The 25,708-nt window shown below is 32.2% G+C and overlaps 1 protein-coding gene across 8 annotated transcripts in view; it reads right to left on the bottom strand.

The window, feature by feature from the left end:
- Positions 1-5,368: 5,368 nt before the first annotated feature.
- Positions 5,369-25,708, bottom strand: part of LOC118189593 (uncharacterized) — a 475,680-nt gene continuing 455,340 nt past the window's right edge. For all 8 annotated transcript variants that reach the window (XM_085825888.1, XM_085825889.1, XM_085825886.1 and 5 more), the window contains 3 exons: positions 18,005-18,224; positions 16,309-17,215; positions 5,369-7,141 (listed from right to left, as the gene is read on the bottom strand). In XM_085825888.1, coding sequence (XP_085682014.1) covers positions 7,012-7,141; positions 16,309-17,215; positions 18,005-18,224 — 1,257 coding nt within the window. In that variant the 3' untranslated portion in view covers positions 5,369-7,011. The remainder of the gene's footprint in view (positions 7,142-16,308; positions 17,216-18,004; positions 18,225-25,708) is intronic.

Below are 25,708 nucleotides of genomic sequence, written 5' to 3'. Positions count from 1 at the left end.
TATGATTGAAATGCTAGTTGCTGTTAACACACAGTTATTACAACAGGATAAAACTTAGGATAAATCATCACAAAGTAAAAATGCAGATAATTATAGGGACAGAAGTCCTATTAAGTTACACAATAACTTTAATACTCTAAATGAAATATCATTGGATCAGCCCACGAGTTCAGATGATGATTTACCAAAGACTAAAGCTGATCAAACAGTCAGAATAAGATCTCAAAGACAAAATTTTAAGAAAATTAAGCTTAGTAGTCCCCCTAAAAGTACTACACAAAAACAACAAAATCAGGACAGTATATCAGATACACCAGCTACTGAGGTAGCAGTTAACAAAAATACTCATACACAAATTAATGAGACAATGGATACCACCTCACCGGACAACGAAAACCCCACTGACATGAATGCAAATAAACAAAAACAAAATAATAGGAATTCAAAAATTCCGCCAATTACTCTCAAAGAAAATAAATTGAAATGGAGTGAAATTAGATCTATCTTCCTTCAGAGAAAAATCAAATTTCACGGGGAGCATATTCCTACCGGAAGCATCAAAGTTATCACTGAAACACCTGACGATTACCGGACTGTAGTCCAAATACTTAAAGAAAAACAAGTCGAACACCATTCGTACATCCTACCGGAAGACCGATATTTAAAAGTAGTCCTTAGAGGACTTACTGAACATACTCTGATCGATGATATCAAATCTGAACTTTAACAACTTGATTATCATATCAAAGACGTAAAACAAATGACAAGACGGCGTAACGGAGAGGTTACCAAACTCCCTCTGTTTTTAATTTCGCTACCAAAAAATGACAAGTCCAAGGAAATATACAATGAGAGATTTCTATGTCACATGAAAATTAAGATTAAAGAGTATTTAGGGCGACAAGGACCCCTGCAATGTTTTCGTTGCCAGGGGTTTAATCATACACAAGCGGGTTGCAATTATGCACCCAAATGTGTCAGATGTGGCAAAGGGCATTTTGTTAATGAATGCCCTGATAAAAATAACAACGACAAGCCTCCAGTCTGTGCTAATTGCGGGGGTTCCCACACTTCCAGTTTCAGGGGGGGTGAGAAATTCCCCAAAAGAAAATCTGAGAAACCAATCAGTTTCCCCAGTAGGGTGATTGAAAATAAATCTTAGTCACAGGCGCTCTCCACAGGCCTATACTCTGACATATTGAGTGAAGCTAAACAAGTTTTCACGGACCTTGCGGAACTTGTTTCCGTAATAAAAAATGCGGGATTTCAGATCTCGCAACAAGTCAAAGAAATAAAAGAAAATAACCAAGAGAAAAATACTTCTTCTACTATAGATAATGGGTCAAACTAGACCAACAAAAGTTCCCATCTCTATCATGACTTGGAATGCCCGTAGCATTCATTATAAGCTCACTGAGCTATCAAACTTCCTTACGTGTCATAATATCGACGTGGCGCTCATTACTGAGACCTTCGCTACGCCAAGTACCCCGATGAAGATTCCTAATTATTTATGTTATCGATGCGACCGTCTAAGTCACCGAGGTGGGGGGTCGCGATTTTTGTACGCAACTCTCTCCAATCCTGTCTGATCTGTGAAGAGCGCTATAATGGGCATGAAATTGTGACTGTGTCTGTATTTCTGCCACAATATGGTAACGTATACTTCACTTCGTTGTATAATCCCCCGAAGAATATGCTTGATATAAATTATCTCGCAAAAATACTTGACATCAATAAACAGGTCATTCTTGCAGGGGATTTAAATGCCAAAATTCAGGAATGGAATTGCAGGAGGACAAATAAAAATGGAATCAAGCTTTCCGAATTCATTAATAATCACCCAATCTATTTTCATGTACCAAGTGAGTACACATATTTGCCGAATAATCCCAATACAGGTGACATTTTGGATATTTTCATCTCGACCATCTCCCTCTCTTTCAATCTAGAGGTGATTCAAGATTTAGATTCTGACCACTGCCCGGTCAATGCGACCCTAGGTACAACCAAAGATGTTATGGATGAACATATTAATACAACCAACTGGAAAGTTTTCAATGAAATTCTCTTAGAATGTAAAACCAACAGTAAACTACGCACTCCGGAGGACATTGAGCTTGCGGCCAAACATCTTACAATGGACATACAAAGTGCCTACCACGCGGCCACGAGAAAAATTCCTAGAAGACAGGTTACTAATAAGTTACCGCACAGGATTAAAAGTCTCATCAGAGATAGAAATAAGCTCAGAAAAAGGTATCATCTCACTTGTAATCCTGATACCAAAAAAGAGATGAATAGACTTGGTAGGGAAATTAAAAAACAGATAAACTCCCACCGCAAAGAGCTCTGGGATGAGAAAATTGAGAGTTTTAACGAGCCTAGTAGCTCATTTTGATCGTTTGTTAAACGTCTTAAAAATAAACCCACAGTTAATAGGCCGATTTACCACGAGAACGGCATTGCGCTCACAAATATTGAAAAGTGCAATACGCTCGCTGAGCACTTTGAAAAGCAATTCATCACAAACACTTACCCATGCAATCAGGATTTTACAACTCATGTGAACTCCACAGTGTCAGAATGGCTTTGCAAAAACAACCTGCAAAATCACTTAGAGCTTACCTCACCACAGGAAATCATAAATATTATTAAAAAGCTCAGGAATAGAAAGGCCCCCGGGCAGGATAATGTTAATAATGTAGCACTGAAATGGCTGCCAATAAATATGATTAATCGACTTACAGGTATTCTGAATGCTTGCCTGTACAATAGCCACTTTCCGAATATATGGAAGTCTGCCAAAATGATTGTGATCCCAAAGCCGGGAAAGAATCTGACAAAAACGGATGGGTACAGGCCCATTAGCCTGCTGCCCAGTATGGGAAAAATACTTGAAAGAATTGTCCTTAGTAGAATACAACCACACCTGGATAAATTACCACTTGAACAGTTTGGCTTCAGGAAAGCCCTATCCAGGACGAAGCAGCTGGTTAGACTGAATGAGTACATAGGTAGTGAGTGCACTGCACAACAAAAGATATGTTGCCTTACTCATGCTGGACGTGGCGAAGGCGTTCGACCGCGTCTGGCATGAGGGGTTAATTTATAAATTAATCAGTTTGCAGTTCAGCACTGAGTTAATCAAAATTATTCACTCGTTTCTTTCAAACAGAACATTCAGTATTCACATTGATGATAGCACCTCAGATAAGAAGCAAGTACAAGCCGGGGTCCCTCAAGGATCTATTTTAGGGCCCGTGCTCTATTTATTCTACGTGGCAAACCTACCTGCAGAACATCTAGATCAAAATTTTTTCATGGGCTGCTACGCAGACGACACAGCTTTTGCCGTCAAGTCTGGGTCGCCAAATTTTGCGATTAAGAAACTTCAAAGATTTATGCCGAAACTTGAAACCTGGTGTGCAAATTGGAAAATTGCAATTAATGCGGATAAATCTAAGCTTCTGATTTTTAAAAAGAATAAAATGAACCACCCATTAACTGCATAACTGTTGCTATTTGATACTATTGTACCAGTTGTAAAAACTGCTACATACTTAGGTTTAAAATATAGTGCTAATTTCCTTTGGAAAGAGCATATAAAATGTGTCAGAGGTAAGACTATTGGGGTAATTCAAAGTCTTAAGCCACTCCTGTCTGCGACCTCCAAATTAGATATCAAGAGGAAGAGACACATTTATAACTCCATTATACGTCCTATTTTTGCGTACGCTTCTCCGGCCTGGGCAACAGTTCAGAAAAAGGAGTTAAACACGCTGCAAATTATTCAAAATAAAGTACTTAGGATGTTAACAAATGCTCACTATTATGTCTCGAATCACACCCTGCACAGTGACCTGAAAATGGAATCTGTAGAAACATATCTACACAAAGCAAATAATGAATTATTCAACAAGGCACAAGAATGCAACCATATGACCGATTTAAATGTGTTAGATTATGTAATTCTTGAAGAAGATGCTTCACTAAGACCACTCGCGGCCCACCTCGCCAGGGACTTAAATTTCCCCACATAAAAAATAATCATGAAGGGGATGCACAGTGCTTGTTTATATTGTATATAGTGTATATAATTTTATTTCTCATTTGTAATTTGTATGTTTAGTTTGTATGCTCTTTTCACTTTGTATTTATGTAATAATGTATGCTTATGTTTAATTGTTATGATATATATTAATTCAGATGTCATGATTGAAACTATTGGATTCTGTCTGTGTCTTCTTTTATGATACAACACAAACAAATCATACAAATCCTCACGGCTCCTGCTTTGCATATTTCTTGATGCGCGCGCCATACTTTGGCCTTGCGACTCATGGTCGCCCCCTGTAGCCACCTTTGACGTCCTAGAAACTTGTCATGAAAAATTCAAAGTCATGCGCCCTTTGGGCTTAATTTTCAAGAGCCGGATAAGTTGCGCAGCTGCGCGACACTTCGGCAATAGCCGTGCAGACTAGACTAGCCTATACCAGCACCATATCTTCTCAAAGTTAAAAGTTCCCAATGTAGAAAAGAACAGTTATTAGGTTTATTTTGGAGCAGTGGAAAGACTATTCGTCTGCTTTGCATTCAAAGTCAAATTTTTGTCTCTGTGCCACTTTATTCACTGTTTTTCAATATAGCTAAATTTATACATTGATCATTCTTAAAGTGCAGCACTTATCTATAGAAAAATATGAGTAGTAACTAGACTTATTTTTTGCTTTTGTATAAAATGCATTGAGAGCTCATTCTAAAAGTTGAGCTTCAGGATAATCTTTTAGTTACTTCACATTTCTCTCTCAATCATTAACCTCAGATTGTATGAATAATTGAGAATTTTGACTTCCAGTATCATATTGAAATTATCCATAATCAGTATTTTTCATAATTAATATTTTTATTTGAATTGAAATTTTTAGGTGAACCTTTTAATGTTTTTGGTTAAAGTGAAAAAGTGTTTCTGGGTCAGTAGAAATAGGTCATAAAACTGAAAGAAGGTGTGGATACAAAATAGATTCTCTCATTTTTTGAGTTATGATTTTGATACTTCCTAAACAAAAGGTTTCCTCATCTCATTGGTCAAATTTCAAGATATTTTTGAGTGGAATGGGGGAGGGGGAGCTTAGGCAGGAAGTTGGCTTTGCAAGGTGCAAGGAGGTAAACAATCAATCAATTATAAGAAATTGAATTTTCAAAATAGCTCTGTAGTATTCCATTTTTGTATCATTTGAATTCAGAACTCAAAAAATTATTTTGAAGCAACTAAATTATCAAACGTGAGTTTTTTTCTTCTGCCAGAGGGTAGTGTTGTTTTAAAAAAAAAATCAAAATAAAATAAAATGAGTCCAAACACACAGTATACAAAAATAGACAATCATGAATTTATTCAGGACATGGTGCTGCAGAAACGGACATAAAAACAGCCTCCGTTTATATACAAGATGAGATCCAACTAAAAATGTACAAATGCTATATACAGTTACTACTGCAAAATTTCACTAAAGGAGCTAAAGAATTAACTTGGGGGGGGGAACTATTTTGCTTCTTGTTCAAGATTATGAAAGTTACAGAAATAAATGATAATGATTTCTCACTTAAGTCAACTGAGTTTTTAAATCAAAGGAAACACGGTTTCATTTCAAAGCTAAACAGTAGTTTTCTAAGACATCAAGAGATCAGTAACTAATCACTTAATAAAACTGTGATCTACGTAAACCACATATACTGTCAAAATTTCTAAATGAAGACAGCACTTAAGTACTAAATTCTCATCTTACTGCATATATTACTGACTTAGAGAATACCTCATTCTCTTTAAAATCTTAATGCTATAACAAATTGCATAAATTGTGCATATTACTACTTATTGTATAGAAATTTTAAAAGATAAACAGTTTATTAAACATGTCTAAGAATAAAAATTAAAAATGTTATTTTTTTTTATTTTTATGCGTGAAATATGTCTCCAAGTACAACAAAATTTCATTAATGATTGTGGAAAATAAGTAAGTGCATGCTGAACTACAGATGTCTGACAGAAAGTTTTGTAAATCTACTGAAACATGGCACAATAATCATTTTACATGTAGAGAGAAACAATCAATAGCCGATTACAGCACTGACTGGCAGTAAAATCTATGAGATCTCTATATTTTAATAAGCTTATATAACTAAACTAAAAGATATATTCTTTACTGGTGGATTTAGTATGGAAATAAAATTCCACCTCAATTTATCAGTCCCTACTTGAGACTATTTTATGTACAAATAGCTGAAGAACAGTTCGCAGCTCACTCAGTTCAAATTTCAGTTAAAAGTGAAATATCTAAAAACAGGTGAGATATCGAAAATGAATAACTTATGTTAGTTCAGAATAAACAAAACTGATATTTCAGCATTGATAATGAAATGCCGTGACAGTCTTTAGACATTTAAATAAATATATACCATACTTAGAAGAAAATCATTTGCCATCTAGCAGCATTATAAACAACTAAATTACATTTCAAAATTTAAATGCTTTGCTTTCTTCACAAAGACTTTTAACAGTGGAGATATATTTTCAAAACTGTATTAAAGTACTACAATTTCTGCAACAACTTTTAGCATCAACTTAGCATGAAATAAATTATCACTGAATAAGGAATTGTCTCATTAAGAACAATTATTTCAGGTAGTCAAGGTAAAATAAAATAATTTTTTTTTCCAAAAACAATTGTGATGCCTAAAAAATTATATAAATGCACGAGTATTAAATAATATAAAATTTCTAAATTTAACAACTGACAAAATATACTATGCTATTTTCAAACACATTAAAGAAGGAAAGGAAAAGTTTTTTAATGTAACTGCGAGCAAATATTTCAACTACTCATTATAAATAGGAAAAAAAAAAAAAAAAAATCTATGATCTTCTATAGAAAGCTCTGTTTTGTACAAACACATGAAACTATATTACAAAAGGCACTTGGACAGACTGTACAACATTTAAATTATACGTCCTTAAACTTCAGTGGCAAGAACATTCTCCATTTCTAAACCTGTATTCTGTTCAGAACTCGCCCTGAAGTGATCTTCAATGACATAGATGCCACTACTGTTACATGGAGGCCAGTCCTGAGGAAAGTGGCAGCTGAAAATGTAAAGATATATTAATGACTCAAGCTAAAATTTTAAGCATTTACATAATGATGCTTAAAAATGCAAATAATTTTAATAGGAAGACAGTGGAAAGCTTGCACATCTAGAAAGAAAATTTAAAATTTAGTTGTAATAAATAATTTTAGATACTATTAAAAAAATAAGGGGAGAAATTAAGAACTGGAGAAAAATTCAGCATCGGAAATTAAGAAAAGTTTCAGCAGATGCAGCACTCTGATATCTGATGGGTGTACATTTGAAGGAAAGAGTTAAAGATGGAGACATTATGTTTTATTAAAACTTCAAATGAAGTATGAGCCAAAAATCGCTGTCAATAATAAGAATAATTTTTGCACCATCTGGTAAACCAATGGATTTCAAATGTTGTTGAGCTTTTGGTATGAAATGATAACTTAAAACCATTTTAAGCAAGCATTTCCAGCATCTTTTGATTTTTTATCTTTTTTACACTTCTTTGAAACATTTGCATTTTTTATCAATTCCAATTCTTATTTAAATAAATTACACAATACTGTTTGGGAAATTCTCAGTTTAAATGCAATTTTTCTCTGCCTGCTTTTACCAAGAACAACAAAATCTTTTAACCTTTTAACTGTCATGCCTGAGATTATCTCGGGCACAGCACTGGTGTTCGAAAATGTCACGCCCGAGTATTTCTCGGGGTAATTTTTTTTTTTTTTTTTTTTTTTGAGTGCATCGTATTGTCATACCCGAATATATATCGAGAGATGTTTATTTCGGCTACATTTGGTTTTTCCAATAAAAAAATTTGACAATTTGTGTACCCAAATCATCAAAATAACTTGACAGTTAAAGGGTTAATACTTTTTGCCTTTTCTTTCATGCTTAAATCAATATCAAGCAAAAATTTTTTATTATTTTATAATTACAGGGATTCTTATTTTTCCAAACAGACATATTTAATAGCTTATATTATATTATATTGACACAGTGTAGGACAATAGAACAAACGTGGCATAGCATCTACATGACATAAAATTTATCTGGTGCATGATCAACATATTTGGCATACAATTGAAGCTAGTTGCTGGCATGTGACTGACATAAAATGAAATTTCGATAATGATATAATAATTATCAAAATGATTAATGTATATATTTCAAAACAATATGATCATTACTCAATAAGATCAACATCAGCATAACATTTATATGTCACAGGGTTGATATAGCATTGGACCAATACCAGAATAAGATTGACATCATGTAAGATAGAAGTACTGGCATTTGAACAAAAATATACTAATATGCCGACAGTTTCTTACAGCAAAATGTACAAAGGCCCATTGGAATAGCATCAGAACAGTAATTGAAGATATTTGAAAATAAAATGTATCTAATTATTAGTCTCTGATATATTTTTTTTATGTCTAAAATTTTTCAGCAAGCAAAGTGCATGGTTTGAGATTTGTCTTCCTGAATCAATATTTAATTTACATGGGACTTGTACGCTGCGAGGGAAAAAAAAGGGGGGGACAGTCCCATATCTCCCATTCTACTGGGCCGATTGATGAAATTCAAATTGCGTTTTTCATGTCTCGAAAGTGCGGCTTAGGATATATATTAGATTAATATATACCACTGTTCTAATATAGGTATTTTGACACATAATAAGACTTTTTCTGAAATTATGTGCCAATTTTTTTCCATATTTCGATTCTACAACTCAAATTATGCCTAAATATTAAATTTTGTAACATTTGGGATGAAATTTATGGAGAAATTTAAAAATTTATCTTGGCGAATTTTTTTAATTTGGATCCAAGAATACACTTTACGGAATTCTTAATTTATAGTAACCTACTTACTTTAAATTTTTTTTCATTGATGCATGAGAGGAATAATGGTCCATTGTTCATTCTTTCAAATAATTTTAACAAGCATAAATCATATTTTGATTATTGTCATTAATATTAAATACGCCAAATTTCGAAAAGGTGCCAATATGTAAATTAATGTATATCCTAGGAATTTTGATTAAAAAACTAATTTTTTGCAGGTATCCTTAGAAATACAATTACTTTAAAATGATGGTAAAAATTTTATACATTCAAACAATTTTTCGAAATTCAAAAAGTCTTTCGATAAATTTATAAAAATTATTTAAAAGTACAATTTAAAAAATAAATAATAAAAAATGTGCAAGTTATATTTGGATTAAGCCTAAATTTGAAATTCTTGTAGAAGGAATGAAGCAAGTTTAATAAAAAAAAAGATATTAATAAATATATATCAGATTCAATACACATTGAATAGCTAACATTTTGAGAGCTAATTTTTTAAAAACTATTCGTGCAAGTTTTACAAAACTTGGCAGTTTGGCAGAATTTGTGCCATAGAATCGAAATATGGAAAAAAATTACCATGTCATTTCACAAAAAGTCCGATTTTGTGTCAAAAAACTTATATTAGAACAATGCTATGCATAAATCTAGTACACTTCATGTCTTGAAAGTTGCACTTTCAGGACATGAAGAATGCAAGCTGAATTTTGTCAATCAGCCCAGTAGATGGGAGCTATAGAACTATTTCTCTTTTATTTTGAAACAGTGTACATATGGTTTCATTTATGTACAGTCAAAAGTCGTTAATCCGGACTCGTCGGGACTTCGGCGATTCCGGATTATCGATTTTTCCGGATTATAGATCATCAGTTTAAATCTCGTAAGATGGCATGCAGAAATTATAAAATTAAAAATATGAAACCATAATTTATGAAATAAAGAACAATTATGATCTAAAGAATATCAAAATTTACAAAAAAAAAAAAAAAAAAAAAAAAAAAAAGCTTAATATTTATTTGTTTACTTTATTAAACATTTCTTTCAATGTAAGTTGTTTAAGTTGCTTTGTTTTATGTGATAATACTTTCTCTTTAATTCTATAAACAGACATAATTTCTTCTTCAGTTACAAAGTTCCACCGTTCAAGTCCTATAATTGCTGTGTCGAGAATACAGACTAATTTGTCAATCGAAATTTTTTCATTTTTAATAACCTCTGTGTCACTTTCTTCACTATCGGAAGCGAATTATAATGAGGAGGAATTTGATTTAAATCATATCAAAGACGGAGTACATCAAGATGAAATACTACATTTAGTAAGGAATTATAAGCCAAATAAAATAAAAACATCTGCCCTGAAGATAAGGATAGTGCTGACAGATCAACTTCCAATTCAAATTGCGCTGTGGAGTTCCCCCGCGGAGTGAAAAATATTGATCAATATAATTTTTATTTTTCAAAACGGAGATTTTATTTACAGAATCTTAAAAAATTCAGGTTGCAGTAAAAGTTACAGAATCTTAAAAAATTCAGGTTGCAATACTGGCAGGCTTCAGTATTGGTATGTACCTAATCTGTAACATTATTTGCATTAATCTAAAATGAAAAAAAGTGTGTATTTCAATTTTTAATGTGCTGTAATACATTTTTTATGACCAACAAATTATGATTCGAAAGTAATAAAACTTTGAGAATATTAATAGCATAATTTTAGGCTTAATGCATTTTATAAATTATTTGTGCAAAAATTCTTTTATCATACCAAAGGTAACAAAATTATAACTAAAGCACTAGTAAATTAGAAGAGAATATCATTGATGGCATTTTTAAAGGGAGGAAAATTAACCTCCAATTGTCATGATTTATTTTCAGACTGACTCCTCAATGCAAATTCAAAATGACGTCAAATACCATAAATTTTGAATTAAATATCTTGATCAATTTTTGTTATACAAGAGTCAAACATTTTGCATTTTATTTTTTATAACATGTACAAAATTTTCCGAAACATAAATACAGGGACAGAATGTACGTGTAAAAAGCTAGATTTTGTATTTACAAAATACTGTATTTTTTCCTTTTAGTTTTTTTGAGAGGGTGTTTTAAAATACATAATCATGAACTTTTTCATCATGTAAAACAATTTTGTAACTAAAATTATAAGTTTACAACCAATGGTTGTGCAAAAATAAAGGCTGGGTAAGGACTTTTGTGGATGCAGTGTATATTGTATTATATATATTGATTATATTATCTCTTAAGATTAATTTTAGTAGAATTATCTAAAAAGAGTGAATCCATAGTTAGTAAGTTTAATTCCGGAAATTGTTTTAAAGTAACTTGAATGTAAATTATTAAAAATGTTTAACGGGGACTTGAATTAAATCATGAATAACAAAATTTCAATTGTAAAAAGAAATTGCCATATGTTTGAGGCTATATATATATATATATTGAAAGAGATATTAGAAATATGAAAAATTTGTTATTAATTAATAATTAATGATTTATTATTAATGCTATTTTTTGAAAGGAAAAGAGTCAAAATGAATATAGAAATGAATGAAGTTAGTATTTTGATTTACCGTATATACCCGCGTATAAGTCGATATTTTGGACAAAAAAAAGACTTCAAAGTGGGGGTGTCGACTTATACAGGGGGCCATAAAAAATTTAAAGAATCGGAAGTTCAAAAATTTCTTTATATAATGCAGTTGTTTTCTTCCCGCGCTCAAATTGGACGACTTATCAAATAAGTCACTTACTTGAAGTAATTTCATGACTTAAATTATGTGACAAACTAATCACAGAGTTTCATACTTTAACTAGAGTAAGTTTCGATTAAACCAAGGAATTTTCGACCCCCAAACCACCGATCAATAACGAGCAATAAAAAAGTTTTGCCAACACGCTAAGAAAAGAGAAATGCAGATAGTCATTTTTAAAGATCGTCCGTTGACCATTTTTAAAAGAAAAACTTTACCGAAAAACTTTGTGTTTCCATCAGGTGTGCTGGTTCGTGCCCATGAAAAGGGATGGATGGATGCTGACGGAACAGTCGATTGGCTTAAAAATGTGTGGGATAAAAGACTGGGAGCAGCTTTCAAAAAACCTTCTCTTTTCGTATAAGATTCTTTTCGTGGACACTTTTCTGAAGAAGTGACAAAAGTGACAAAACACCTAAAAGCGACTGTGGCCGTAATTCCGGGAGGATTGACATCCGTCATTCAACCCCTAGATGTCTGCCTCAATAAGCCCTTCAAAGTAAATGTTAGAAAATATTGGGCAGAGTGGATTAGTTCCGGTCGACCAACATTTACAAAGGGAGGCAACATTAAAAAGCCCGATATTACATTAATTGCTCAGTGGGTTAAAGATGCTTGGAACGAAATACCCTCTGAAATGATTATAAAATCATTTAAAAAATGTTGTATTAGCAACGAACTAGACGGCACGGAAGATGATGCTGTTTTTGAAAGTGAAAATGATGACGAAGGCTCTAGTAGTGATTGTAACAATACAGAGTTCGAGACTGAAAATATGTATGATGACGAGCCAATGACGACAGAAGAGTTTTATGAAATGTTTGGTGAATCTGACCATGAATCGGATGTTGAAGGATTTTGATTTTGTTTATTTACTAAAGTATTTTTTATCGTATATTTACTTTTTTCCTCAGATAATTTTGAATAAACGTAGTATTTAAAAAAATTTTTCTGAAGTTTCTCGATTGATTTTGGAAGTGGTGGTGGTGGGGGGGGTCGACTTATACACGGGTTTCTTATTTTCTAGGAATTTTTTATGTCGAAGTGGGGGGGGGGAGTCGACTTATATGCGGGTATATACGGTACATATTTTTTACACATTTATTTTTATAGGTATATTTAGAGATATGTATGCAATAATGCATGTTTAAAATATCTATATAATTATGCAGAGTTATGTACATATATACCAATCTATATTTTAATATATTACTTTGAATTTATCATTTTTTATACATATATATTTCCTTTTCTCCTTCCTCCCCCCCAAATACTGGATATAGGATACACATTAACCTCTTTGCCTCAGAAGAAAAAATATGTAGGTACAGCTTGGTGTTTCATCATGTAGCTCCCTCAAGGAATTAGGTCTGCGCTTTGCCCGACTCTGCATAAAACTAAGCTGTTTTGTTTTTAAGCAATACAAATATGCCCACAGGTATTCAGTAAGTTGTCCTGTGTCTTTCAACACTATTATTTTGATATGGATCAAAATGTATATGTTTCATGGAGTTACTCAATTTCAGTCAGGATGGCTACATATACTAAGGTTGACAGGGTGTTCCTGCAACAGTTCATAAAAGGAACTAGTGGAGATTTTTGAAAAGGGTTTTTTTTTCAGTAGGATGGAATAAAATGAGTGTAGATGGAGAAGGGAAGGGAGCAGTCCATTCCATGCAGGAAATTTTTTTAGAGTGGCATTTTTCATGTGAAACATAAAATGGGGTTGATATTCAGTTAGATCTTTGAAGCAGAAAGAAAGACTGGGATTTATTGGATTACAGCAGAACTCACTACAGTTACCAAAGGGCTAAAAAACTGGAATCTAATGCATATTCATACATTATGAAAGGGACACTGCTTCATAGTCATGTCATACATTTATGAATACAACCTTACATACCCTTCATTATTCATAAACTACAAAGATGTAAAAGCATGAACTCATTCTTTAGGATTTGACCCCAAGTCGAACTACCAGTATTCAATGGTTATAGCCATTTGGCCATAGGTGAGATAAAGAATCAAGAGATGCTGAGTTGCCATATGAAAGTGAATTAAGGAGAAAACTGTTTTTACACTCAACAACATTTAAAGAAATTACAAACAGATTTTAACAGCTTCATGTTCTTGTTATGCTTTTATTACTCCATCAAACTTTTGAATAAAAAATATAATTGTCAGTTAAATTATGATCAGAATGATATAAATAAGAAAAAATTCAAAGGGGAATCAAATTTCTAGAATATCATTGATGACTTGGCAAAAGACAAACCAAGTAACCTCCTTGAATTTCAATGAAATTTTTTCTCCTGTGGTTACTTATTATATCCAAATATTTATAGCCATCTAGTTTATGATTTAATTTTTCATCTCGAAAGTAAGTGTACTTACAAACATAACACACGTTTTTGAAGATTTGAAAAGCAACATTGAAACAAAGATCAATGATGCAGTCTACCACGGACATGCTGCAGACAGCCTTTTATAATATTAAGTGTCTTATTCAAGTATGTTTTAGTATCAATGGAACAATCTGCAAGACTAATGAAGACATGTTGCAGACAACCTTTTATTATACACTGACTACCAATAAGTATTTGGACACCTGTGATAGAAAAGAAAAACTAACTTTATTCAAAATCAATAGTTGGTAGAGCCTCCACGAGAGGTAATTACAGCGTGGACCCTCCGGGGCATACTTTCCACAAGTCTTTGTATGACAGCTAGTGGTATTTTCTTCCATTCGGCTTGGAGAAGACATAGAAGTTCCTTCACCGATTTTGCACGGATAGTACACCCCTGAATTCGGCGATGTAACTCATCCCAGAGGTTCTCGATAGGGTTCAGGTCGGGACTCTGGTCAGGCCAGTCCATTCGATGAACTCCATTGGCACCATACCAAGCCTTGGTTAACGTCGAAACATGACAACTGGCATTGTCGTCCTGAAAGTAACAGGGGTCCAACTCGTAAAACTGCCACAACGTAGGAAGCACATTGTCATCCAAAATAGTGCAGTAGGCATCGGAGTTGAGCTTACCATGAATGGGGACCAAGGGTCCCAGCCCATACCAGGAGAAACACCCCCAGACCATAATTCCACCTCCGCCAAACTTGACTGTTCGCACAATGCATTCTGGTAGGAGATGTTCTCCAGGTAGACGCCAGACCCAGACCCTGCCATCCAAATGGTAAAGGGTGAACCTTGATTCGCCACTCCAAAGAACCCGTTTCCACTGATCTACGATCCAATTTCGATGTGCTTTGCACCACATTAACCGAGCAGCGTGGTTAGACTTTGTGATCAAAGGCTTATGGGCAGCAGCACGATCATGAAAACCAAGCAGATGTGCTTCCTTATGGATGGTATTCATTGAAACAATACTCCCGGATGCCTGCTGAAACTCCTCGTGGATGAGGGCCATCAGTTGGGTGCGGTTCTTCCGAATTTCTCTGGACAGCACTCGTTGGTCTCTATCTCCCAGTTTCGTTGGTCTGCCGACTCGGGGCACATTCCGACAATCACCGCTCACCTTCCACTTCTTAATCACATAGGCCACTGTCGATTTTGGGTACTTCAGATCGCTAGATATGTCCCTTAAGGATCGGCCACCCGATAATTATTTCTCGAAATCAGAGAGCTCCGAGCTGCGAGGCATCTTGCATGCGACTAAAGCCGATGCTGTTTCCTACACGATATATACCGGCGGAGTCCGTGACGTACCTTAGGACCGCAGATATCGTCATTTGCATAGGTGTCCAAATACTTATTGGTAGTCAGTGTATTAAATGTCTCATTTAAGTATGTCTTAGCAATGGATGATATTTCTATGATTTCTACAGGTAGAAGCATGCTGTAAAATACTTGTCATGGTTATGCATAGAAAGTAGGTTACAAATAATTGCTGATTTTTTGAGGCACTGTAGTTTGAAGCATCCTATATATTCATAATATAAGGAAATTATATGAATACTGCTTAAGTATAAAAATTATTATGAGTACATTGATTAAGTTTGTCCTTCTAAAGTTACATAAACTAACATATGATAAATAGAAGTTAATAAAGAGATGCCAGTCAGTGTTTTAACTGCATTTTCTTCTCAGGCAACTAACAAATGAATGCTTGTTAGATTCGCAAAAGAAAATGGTTAACATTTTTAAAGTACATACAATACCTATTTCTATTTACTGAATTAATTTTTGATGAATGTATTTTTAGTTACTGTTGAACTGCATACAATTATTTAGTTTCATAGTTACATAAATACATTACTACAATTTTCCTGTATTCGAAACAGTAATGTTGCTTCAATTTAAAAATATAAATCATTCCAAAAATCTCTCTTTCAGCTAACCTATTAAAAATATGACTTAATATTCAGAAAAGTCAAGAAATGTCATATATGTAATTCAGAACTACTGTCATTTGAACACTTTTGTAATTTGAAGAATTTAGTTTTGTGGGAAAAAAATAGATTTACACATAAAATTATGAAACAATGAAATTCAATCCAATAAATAAGCAGAGTTTGTTAAAATAACTGAATATGTTTCTTTTATGCTTACCCGATTGAACTATCACTTAAGATATCTTTCTTTTGTAAAGTTCTTGGAGTGCAAACCAAACTTTTGTCTGGCACTTTTTTGTTATTCACTTCACTGTTAAGCACTTTAGGAGGAGCCTCATTGGATACTTTGGCAGGCACTCTGTCCAAGGCATTCACAATTTTTTGAGGCATATTACACTGCTTATTGTTCATGTGCATTGCATTACGCTCATTCTGTAATTGCTCATCCTCCAAATCAAAGTCATATTCTTTGGCTCTTTGAGTTTCTTCCGCATGACGCTGACGTTTGCGTTTCCGTAAGACACAGAAAATCACACAGAAGGATAACACAATAATAAGAATAACAAAAACAGAACATAAGCTGGCAATAACAGCCACTTGCTTTCCACTGAGTTGAAACTTTTCTTGCTCTTCTGACACTCTATGAGACACATTTGAGGCTACAGATGGCTGCTCATTCCAGTTTGCCTGAAGAATACTGCCCTCTTTTATTTGGCATCGATTACCTCGATAACCACTGGGACAGTGGCACATAAAACCATTTGCTGTGACATGGCACAGGGCACCATTCAAACATGTTTGAGGGTTGCAAGAGTCATTTGAAACAGTGCAGTCTTTCCCACTAAAACCAGGTTTGCAATCACAGTTATAGCCATCTTTAGTATCTTGACATACACCTCCATTGGCACAAGGTTTTGAAGAACAGCTGCTCTGTCCATTTTGACAAAATGTGCCTGAAAAGCCAGAAGGGCAGTCACACATAACAGTTCCTGAATATTCAGTACATGTGCCACCATTCTTGCATATATTTGAGGAACAAGTGAGTATGATCTCGCAGTATTTTCCTGAAAGACCCTGAGGACATTTACAATGAGCACCATTTTGAAGATCAATGCAGGTACCACCTAAATGCAGAATAGAAGTCATTAAAAATTAATATTTAAACCTGCCTCATTAAAATATATTAATTTTTAAATTGTGCTAAAACATCCAAAACAGACATTTCGTGGCACATTATCCACACAAAGAATTTAAATCATGTTATTACAATGAAAAAAGAATTTCTTGTTATTTCTATAATAAGTTCACTATACATTAGGATAAAAATCAAGCATATTAGACTGCATGATTAAATTCATAATATTGTTATGTATGAACTGAATAAACATTTTAAGCTAATCATTTCTTTGATAATTTTAATAAAAAATATCATATCAGTTTTTTAAACAACAAAACATATGATGTGTATGTATACAAGATCAATTAAAAACACTGCCTTAAAAAGCTTGATTTCAAATATTATGAGTTATTATAAATCACTGAAAATATATTTGCATTTGTTGATAATTTTTATACCAATTTTCAAATTTATGTTTCCTTTTTTTTTTTAAACACCAAAAGAAGTGAATGTAATGTATTCAAAAGTTATGCTCTTATTTTAAACCATAGCAAATACTTTTTTGAATGTTTCAACAAAATTAAATTTTAAAATTAATTCCAACTTATTTAAGATTTTTTTTAGGAAATATGAGCAATAAGCAGTTATTTAATTTTGTTTCATTAGAAAGGTTTACATATTTAGTCACAAATAAAATGGAAGTAAACTGAAAATCATTTTAATCAAGTTAATAGTTCACATTTTTTTTAAAGTTGGCTGATATTTTTCATTTAATTTAATATAAGATTAAACCTACCATTTAAACATTGACCATCTTTACATGAAGATACTTCAACATTTTCACAATGAGGTCCTGTGTAGCCAGCTAGGCAGGAACAAATAAAACCTCCAGGGTCATGAATACAGGAACCTCCATTCTCACAAGGATTTTCTGTACATATATTAGCAGATGTTTCGCAGCGAATTCCAAAAAAACCAGGACTGCATTTGCAGGAATAGTTCCCTGCACTTGGATTCTAAAAAATTAGAGCATCTAAATTTAAATTCTGAAATGCATATGATCCTGAAAACAATACATAAAACAATGGTTAAGATATAATAGAAAGTTGACAGCTATTGCTAATCCCTTTTTCAGCAGCATTTTTATGAAATAGTCTAATTACTCAGAAGATATCAAAAGAAAGGACTAAATATATTTATTTTGATATCGATATTTAAATGAAATATGCTAAATAAAGCAGAGATCTTGTTGAAATTCAGTTTTTAATTGACCCATGCTCTGTGATCAGATTGAACAATTTTCTTGACCATAAGTGATGAATAATAAATTAAGCATTAACATTAAGTATTATATAAAGCATTAAATTAAGTATTAATCAAGTATTAAAATAATAAATTAAGTATGAGTAACTTAAAAATTGTATACATTTAAACTATAAAATATAATAGCTGAAAATATTTACAATAATCTCCAATTCCTCTTACTCATTATTGCGAAGTTAATTAAAGAAATATATGTATCATTTAAAAAAGAATAGAATTTAGAAATAAATATCAAAATTAGAGTAAAAAACTATTCATTCTCCAAAGCAAATTTATAACAATACTTCTTGCAATAAATATTACTTCTATGGTATTTCAAAAAGTGTGAGGCTAAGAATACTATTGGATGAAGAAAGTGTTTAATTATAGTATATATCATAATACATATATATTTTCTTTTAACAATGTGAGAGATTATATTTTTCTAATTTTCCATAGAACATTTTTCTACCATTTTTTATCAATTAAACATCTAAGAAGAGACGAATTGATTTATGCATAACAAAAATTAATTTTAAAATCTAGCAGTCGAATACACTACAAATAATATTTTGAACCCAATAAATAATGTCTTTCATTATTAAGTGAAATTCATATTACTGTAAAATTTAAGTCAAAAGTTGTTAATTCGGACACACATAATCCGGAATGATCTATAATCCGGACCTCAAAGCTAAAAACTTTCAGAACACGCGCCGTATTGACACATGCACGTGTGCACGTAAGACCATTACGACTGCGCATATGCGTGTGCGCAAGTGCAGAATATGTTTTCGCGTGCGCGTTTAATGTATAACAGACGGTATAAGCTAAAATTATCTAATTATCTATTTCAGTTAATGTTGATGATTGTGTTGTTCCTTAATCTTCAAATTGGATGCGGCTTATTATTTTTTGCAGACTATAAGAGCAATTTTATAAAAGTAAACTTGAACTTTTGATTATGTCAAATAGAATTTCCGATGCTGGAGCTCCCAAAGGATCTACAAAACGAAAGTATGTTTCGATGTCCGTCAAACAAAAAGTGGAATTGCTGCAAAAAATGGATAAAGACATGAAGATGATGACAGAGAGGTTAGTGAAAACGAAAAAATTTCGATTGACAAGTTAGTCGGTATTCTCGGCACAGAAATTATGGGACTTGAACAGCGGAACTTTGTAACTCAACAAGAAATTATGTCTGTTTATAGAATTAAAGAGAAAGTATTATCACATAAAACGAAGCAACTTAAACAACTTACATTGAAAGAAATGTTTAATAAAGTAAACAAAAAAATATTAAGCTTTTTTTTTTTTTTGTAAATTTTGATACCCTTTAGATTATAATTGTTCTTTATTTCATAAATTACGGTTTTCATATTTTTAATTTTAGAATTTCTGCATGCCATCTTACGAGATTTAAACTGATGATCTATAATCCGGAAAAATCGATCCGGAATCGTCGAAGTCCCGACGAGTCCGGATTAACGACTTTTGACTGTATATGTAAGATAAAAATATGAAAACAAACTTCTAAATTTTATTTGTCTATAACATCTTTTATTTCTTATTTAATTTTGGGACTTCCTTTCTCTGTCTTAAAAATGGTGCTATGGGTCTGGACTGCGTCATTCAAATTAATCATGCAATTTTACATAACACTTAACACAGATGCCTCTTGACCAATCACCAAATTCTAAATCAAAACTTAAAACTGAAAGTTTTGCCTCCCTCCCTTCTTCGCTTGCATTACTACTGCAACACTCTCTCATCTCACTTGTGCTTTCTTCATGAGCAGATGCTTTGCAACTATTATCAACTAGCAACACAAAAAGACTATAATCGACTTTGCAACTATTATCCACATCTTATGCATCACTAGTGATTGCATCTATTAGCTCTGCTGCTATTATTACATTATTTGTCACTATTAGTATTGCGTTAGTTATCATTAAGGAAGATAATATGCCAGTTCGTAGCTGGTTACTGGGAAGAGAGGTAGATATTTTTCCAGGAAATGGCAACAAATTACAAGTAGTAAGTGTGATGACAGAACATTGCATATTTAAAAGAGGCACTTCAAAGATTTGGATTTTGCCTCTTGAGAATAATATTAGAATGTCTCAGCTATAACTGCTAAACTTTTATGCTTACGTGGAGTTATAAATTGAGCTGTGATTTACTGTAACTAATTAACGTTTCTTTTCATTGAACATATTAGATTCAAGGGGGAAATATGTTAAGTCACAAACAGTGACATCAGTGAATTTTTTGCTACATAGAGTTACAAAAAAGCACTGAAGTGAGGAGCAGGCAAAACCTGCAGTGAAAGAGGAGAATAAACAAAGGCTGCCAGGGATACTGCTTGTTTGGAACATTGAGTGAAATGCAAATCCCACTGTGGTAAGTAGCTGTTACAAGGGATATAAAGTTAGAGGAAGAGTACCATGTAACTTGGAGTTTTCTGGGAGAAATAAAAGGATTATCGTTCATCTCAGTGTGGTATAATTCCATTTTTTTGAACCAGCATCTCCAAAGAGATACCAAAAATTATATAAAAGAAGTTTTCCATTGCAGTGACAACGTCCCAGCCATTAATCAACTAACCAATGGAAAAATCTGTAGTACCAGATTTTGCCATCCAGAAGATATCACTTGGTCACACTTTTAAATCCAGAAGATATCACTACCCATAGTGAAGAAAGTGACAGGTTGCTGAAAACGAAAAATTTCGATTGGAACTTTGTAACTGAATAAGAAATTATATCTATCTGTAGAGATAAAGTTTAAGCAATAAAGTGAAGCAAATTAAACAATTTACATCGAAAGAAATGTTTGATAAAGCAAACAAATGAAAAGAAGCTTTTTTTAAATATAAATTTCAATTATTTTACGATCATGAATGCTTCATTATTTCATAAGTAAATATTTTATGCTTTTAGTTTTATAATTTCTTCATGTCATCTTACTGGATTTAAACTGATGATCTACTAACTGAAAAAATTCCAAATCCAGAATTACTGAAGTCCTACTGAATCCAGATCTCAGACTTTGTACTGTACTATGTTGCAGTGCTATGTTACAATAAACATTATAACATAATATGTTGCAATGAATATAAGCAGAAGAAACATACTTTATTTTAAGATGTCGATATGTAAAAGGATGTGACACACTCTCAAAATAATGTTCAAATCAAGAAAATAATCTGTAGCCAAAAATTAAAATACAAAATAATAGCTAACATTTTAAGAGCAAAATTAATATTTGTTGCTTAAACGATCTGAAAGTTTAAAATTAATTACAGAAAATATTTTACCATTTAAAATGAGCAGAAAATAAAGTGAATAGGAAATTTTAAAAAAATAAAATTTTCTTAGGTGCTCAAAACTCAATAATTATATATCATGATTTTCATGTGCAATGTACAATGATATTCTTTGTAAACATTTAAGTCTCATTAAAAAAAAAAAAAAAAAAAAAAAAAAAAAAAAATATCCAGAAAGCAAAGGCATACCTGGGGAAGGGGGTGTAAACAGCCATATGCACCCCCAAATTGTTTTTTTGTGTAAAAACTTTTTAAAAATTAAAGGTAATATTATTTTTTAATTTTGGTATTATTGTTGAAGGAAATCTTTTTGGATTTTCTCTTATCAGAGATCACATATGCCCGTTTTGTTCATGGGCATATGTGATCTCTGATAAGATTCATAAGGTCATTATTATTCACTAAACACTACATGCCTATTGTAATGGTCAAGATTAAACGATCCAAGAATATGATAGGGTGCATCAGTTTTATCTAAATTCCCATCCAAATCTAAAATATATTAGAGGACCATTGACAGCTAGCTATGGTTTGGCAGCACACCATTAAGTCAAGCTCCCAGCTCTGCATGAGATATCGTTTGCCAAATTAGCCCTTGAAAACAAAAAGTTAAGAAAAAGGCATTTGCGTTCCTTTAGAACCCAAGCTTCAGCAATGCTTCCATTTCTCTCATCCCATATGCTACTGAAAAGAAAATATTAGGCTATCCTTAGAGAAATGGTATTGGCTATTTCTTTAGCCTATTTCCTGCCATTCATTTTACAACATTTCCGAAAATCAGGTGGGAATTTTCTAAAATGAGCACAATCATTTCATCTTTTCTTTAGACTTAGACTCTATGCTCAAACTATTCTTAAACTGTGGAGTTAAGAGTAATACAAGTCAATGATACTAATCATTATTAATCTTAGAATTGAACAATCCAAACAGAGTGACATACTTAAGAAATCCGGGTTGGTTCATTAATTTGAAAATTAGTAATAGGAGACAACATTCCCTCTTAAATTATCTTAAAAACTGTTGTCATGAAGCTGAGTTGAAAAATGAAATGCAGAAGTACTGCATACAAATTGATGGATGCTAATACTCAACAGCAAGCTCAAAGTGAAATTCATCTTCAAAGCTCTATTTTCACAAGTACTTTTGATTCTACTTCAGAAATCTATGTGAACCCTTTACCTGAAATTCAAATCCCTCTCCAAGATGAAATAGGAAATTTTATAAATTAACTGACAATTTAAAATTCTTGGGATCCAACACCAAAGTACATTATTTCCAAGTTCTTCATTTGACAATAAAGTTATTAGAAAATTTAAAAATACCCTGTTATTTGAATATCCTTGACTGTCTTATTACAAAATTAAAGATTAAAGATGGAACCAAGGGATATGCAGACCAATTAAAGAATCAAGCTTTAGGATAAATACTGAATGAGCCATTTTGCAGCTGGAGAAAATCTAAAATCTATGAAAAATTCCCTGAATGAACATTCTTTACCATGTGTGTAATTTAAAAAACGTCATTCTTGACCATGAAGAATGCATTGTTGATACAATTGATATCACCAGTGTTCAACAAGCTGATAATAAAAGAATGTTTATTCCTGTAATAAAAAGTATGATCTTCTGTGGAAGAAGTATCTCTATTTTGATTCTGGACAAATAAACATATATTAAGGTAATGTTGAATGTCATAAAAATGAAGGAACCTTTGCCAGATTATCAGATTTTGAGTAAATGCAGGAAATGATATATTAAAAAGAAACCTTCCTGTATAATGCAATGTATATTTCACCCAAAAATGCAAAATGAAGTCGTAAATGCTTGCAATATATTTTGGAAAATGTTTAAAAAGTGAATGCAACAAATGCTTTTCAGTTATAGCTGATGAAACTGCAGACCTTTCTTCAGAAGAGCAAGCCTCTATATAAGATATGTACAAGAAATTGGGAATTATTTTAATAAGAAATGTTTTACAATCTGCACGTATAGTGTTGATAGGCAGAAAAGATTTGGCTAATGCCATTATATATAATTTAATATCAATATGCTTAGATTTGAAATACATCAGCTGTGACAATAAATTAGTATTGTAACCATGTCAGAGATATTCAAGGGCATACAAGCTAAAAGTAAGAGAAAAATTTCCTTCAGTACTCTGTGTGAATTGTGCTTCTCATTTTCTCCCTCTATCTGGCAATTTCTAATGCAATTCTTAAAATGATAGTATTGCATAGTAGTGATAGGAATTGTTATTCTATTATGAATGCACCAAAAAGAAACTATTTTGCAAGAAGATGTATCAAATTTGTGCCCACCTTCAAGATGAGAATCTCTGAAGAAATGTCCTACTTATTGGATAAAGAGACATAAATCTGTTATGGTTATGTTGGAATTACTATTTAAAAATCTAAAAATATCTAGAAGTTATATGCTAAATGGCACAACTGAAAAGTGTTTAAATGGATTATGTTTGTTGTAAAAATAAATAAAAATATATATGTAAAAGAGGAAGAAATTTTAAACATTCCTTCAAAAAGAATAAATAAATGAATAAGATTAACATTAATATATAACTCGGTGTAAATTTCAAAAACCGCTTTTCAGGAAAATCTTTAACGTTACAAAATAATATATCAAGTAAACATTTTTGTGTTGTAAAATGGTATTTATAAAATGTTCATTATTAATGACATGATAATACAAATGATATTATAATGGCATATTGCATTAAATGTTATGATATATTATGATGGTATATCACATTAAAGATAAATCCCACATACCATTTTAGTGGCACAGAATTTTATAAACAGTTTTATAAAAGCAGTTAGTGCAAATTTAAATTAATGGTTAAAGTTTGTTTTTTTGGTTAAAGTTTTGTAATTTAAAAAAAAGGAGGGGAATTTACTACTTAGCTTTCAGTATGGATCATTTTCCTCTGGAAACTACCAGTCCTCTCAAAATAATATTTTTCTATACTGTTATGCATAATTTAAAATTTTATCATATGTTATGCATTATTCAATGTCATATTTTTGATATAATATTAAAATATAATAATCTGATATTTTCTTAAATTTGTGAAGAATTTATTTAATAATAAACTACTGATTATAAAATGTAATAGCATTTTCAAGTAATGAAAAATGCTTTAGAAGTATACACAAAATAATGTATAATATTTTGTTAATTACAAATATTAATTTTAAAAGAACTTTTTGAAAGTCTGTTTTGAAATGAATGCAACTTTATGTTCCATTACAAAATATTAAAAAGAATGACTGCTAAACTGGAAAAATTGTTAATCAGTAATTTGATGTTCCATGTTTCAAAAAGAATATACGTATTACAAAGTGTTATTTTGTCCAAACTATCAATCATTACGCCTCGGTTCAGCTATTGGTAAAACGAATACATAGTCTAGTTTATATTAATAGCCGCTAGATGTCAGTTGTCTTTTGTTTTGCATGGTAACCATCACATGTTTAAAATGGCTATTCCGCAGAAGAAATAATTTTGTGTTCTTGAGTTTGTGAAGTGCAATTCCATGATTACAGTGCAAAGATGTTTCAAACTGAGGTACCAAAGTGATCCTCTAAATGGGTGGAACATTCACAAATGGTATCGACAGTTTGTAAATATAAGATGTGTATGTAAAGGAAAGAGTTGTGGTCGTCCTTTTGTTCCCGACAAAAATGTTGCACGAATTCAAACTGCTTTTCAACATAGTCCTTCAAAATCAACTCGTCGTGCCAGTCAGGAGTTACAACTGCCTACAACAACAATTTTGCGTGTTTTGAGATGTCAGTTCGTTATGAAGCCGTACAAGTTACATATGTTACAGGCTCTGCGTCCTGATGACAAATGC

Source organism: Stegodyphus dumicola, chromosome 10, assembly GCF_044657685.1.
Source record: "Stegodyphus dumicola isolate Sdum_Otavi_A_Nest chromosome 10, ASM4465768v1".
NCBI lineage: Eukaryota > Metazoa > Arthropoda > Arachnida > Araneae > Eresidae > Stegodyphus > Stegodyphus dumicola.
Note: the sequence above shows the minus strand (reverse complement) of the source record. Positions and strands in the feature narration are given on the sequence as shown.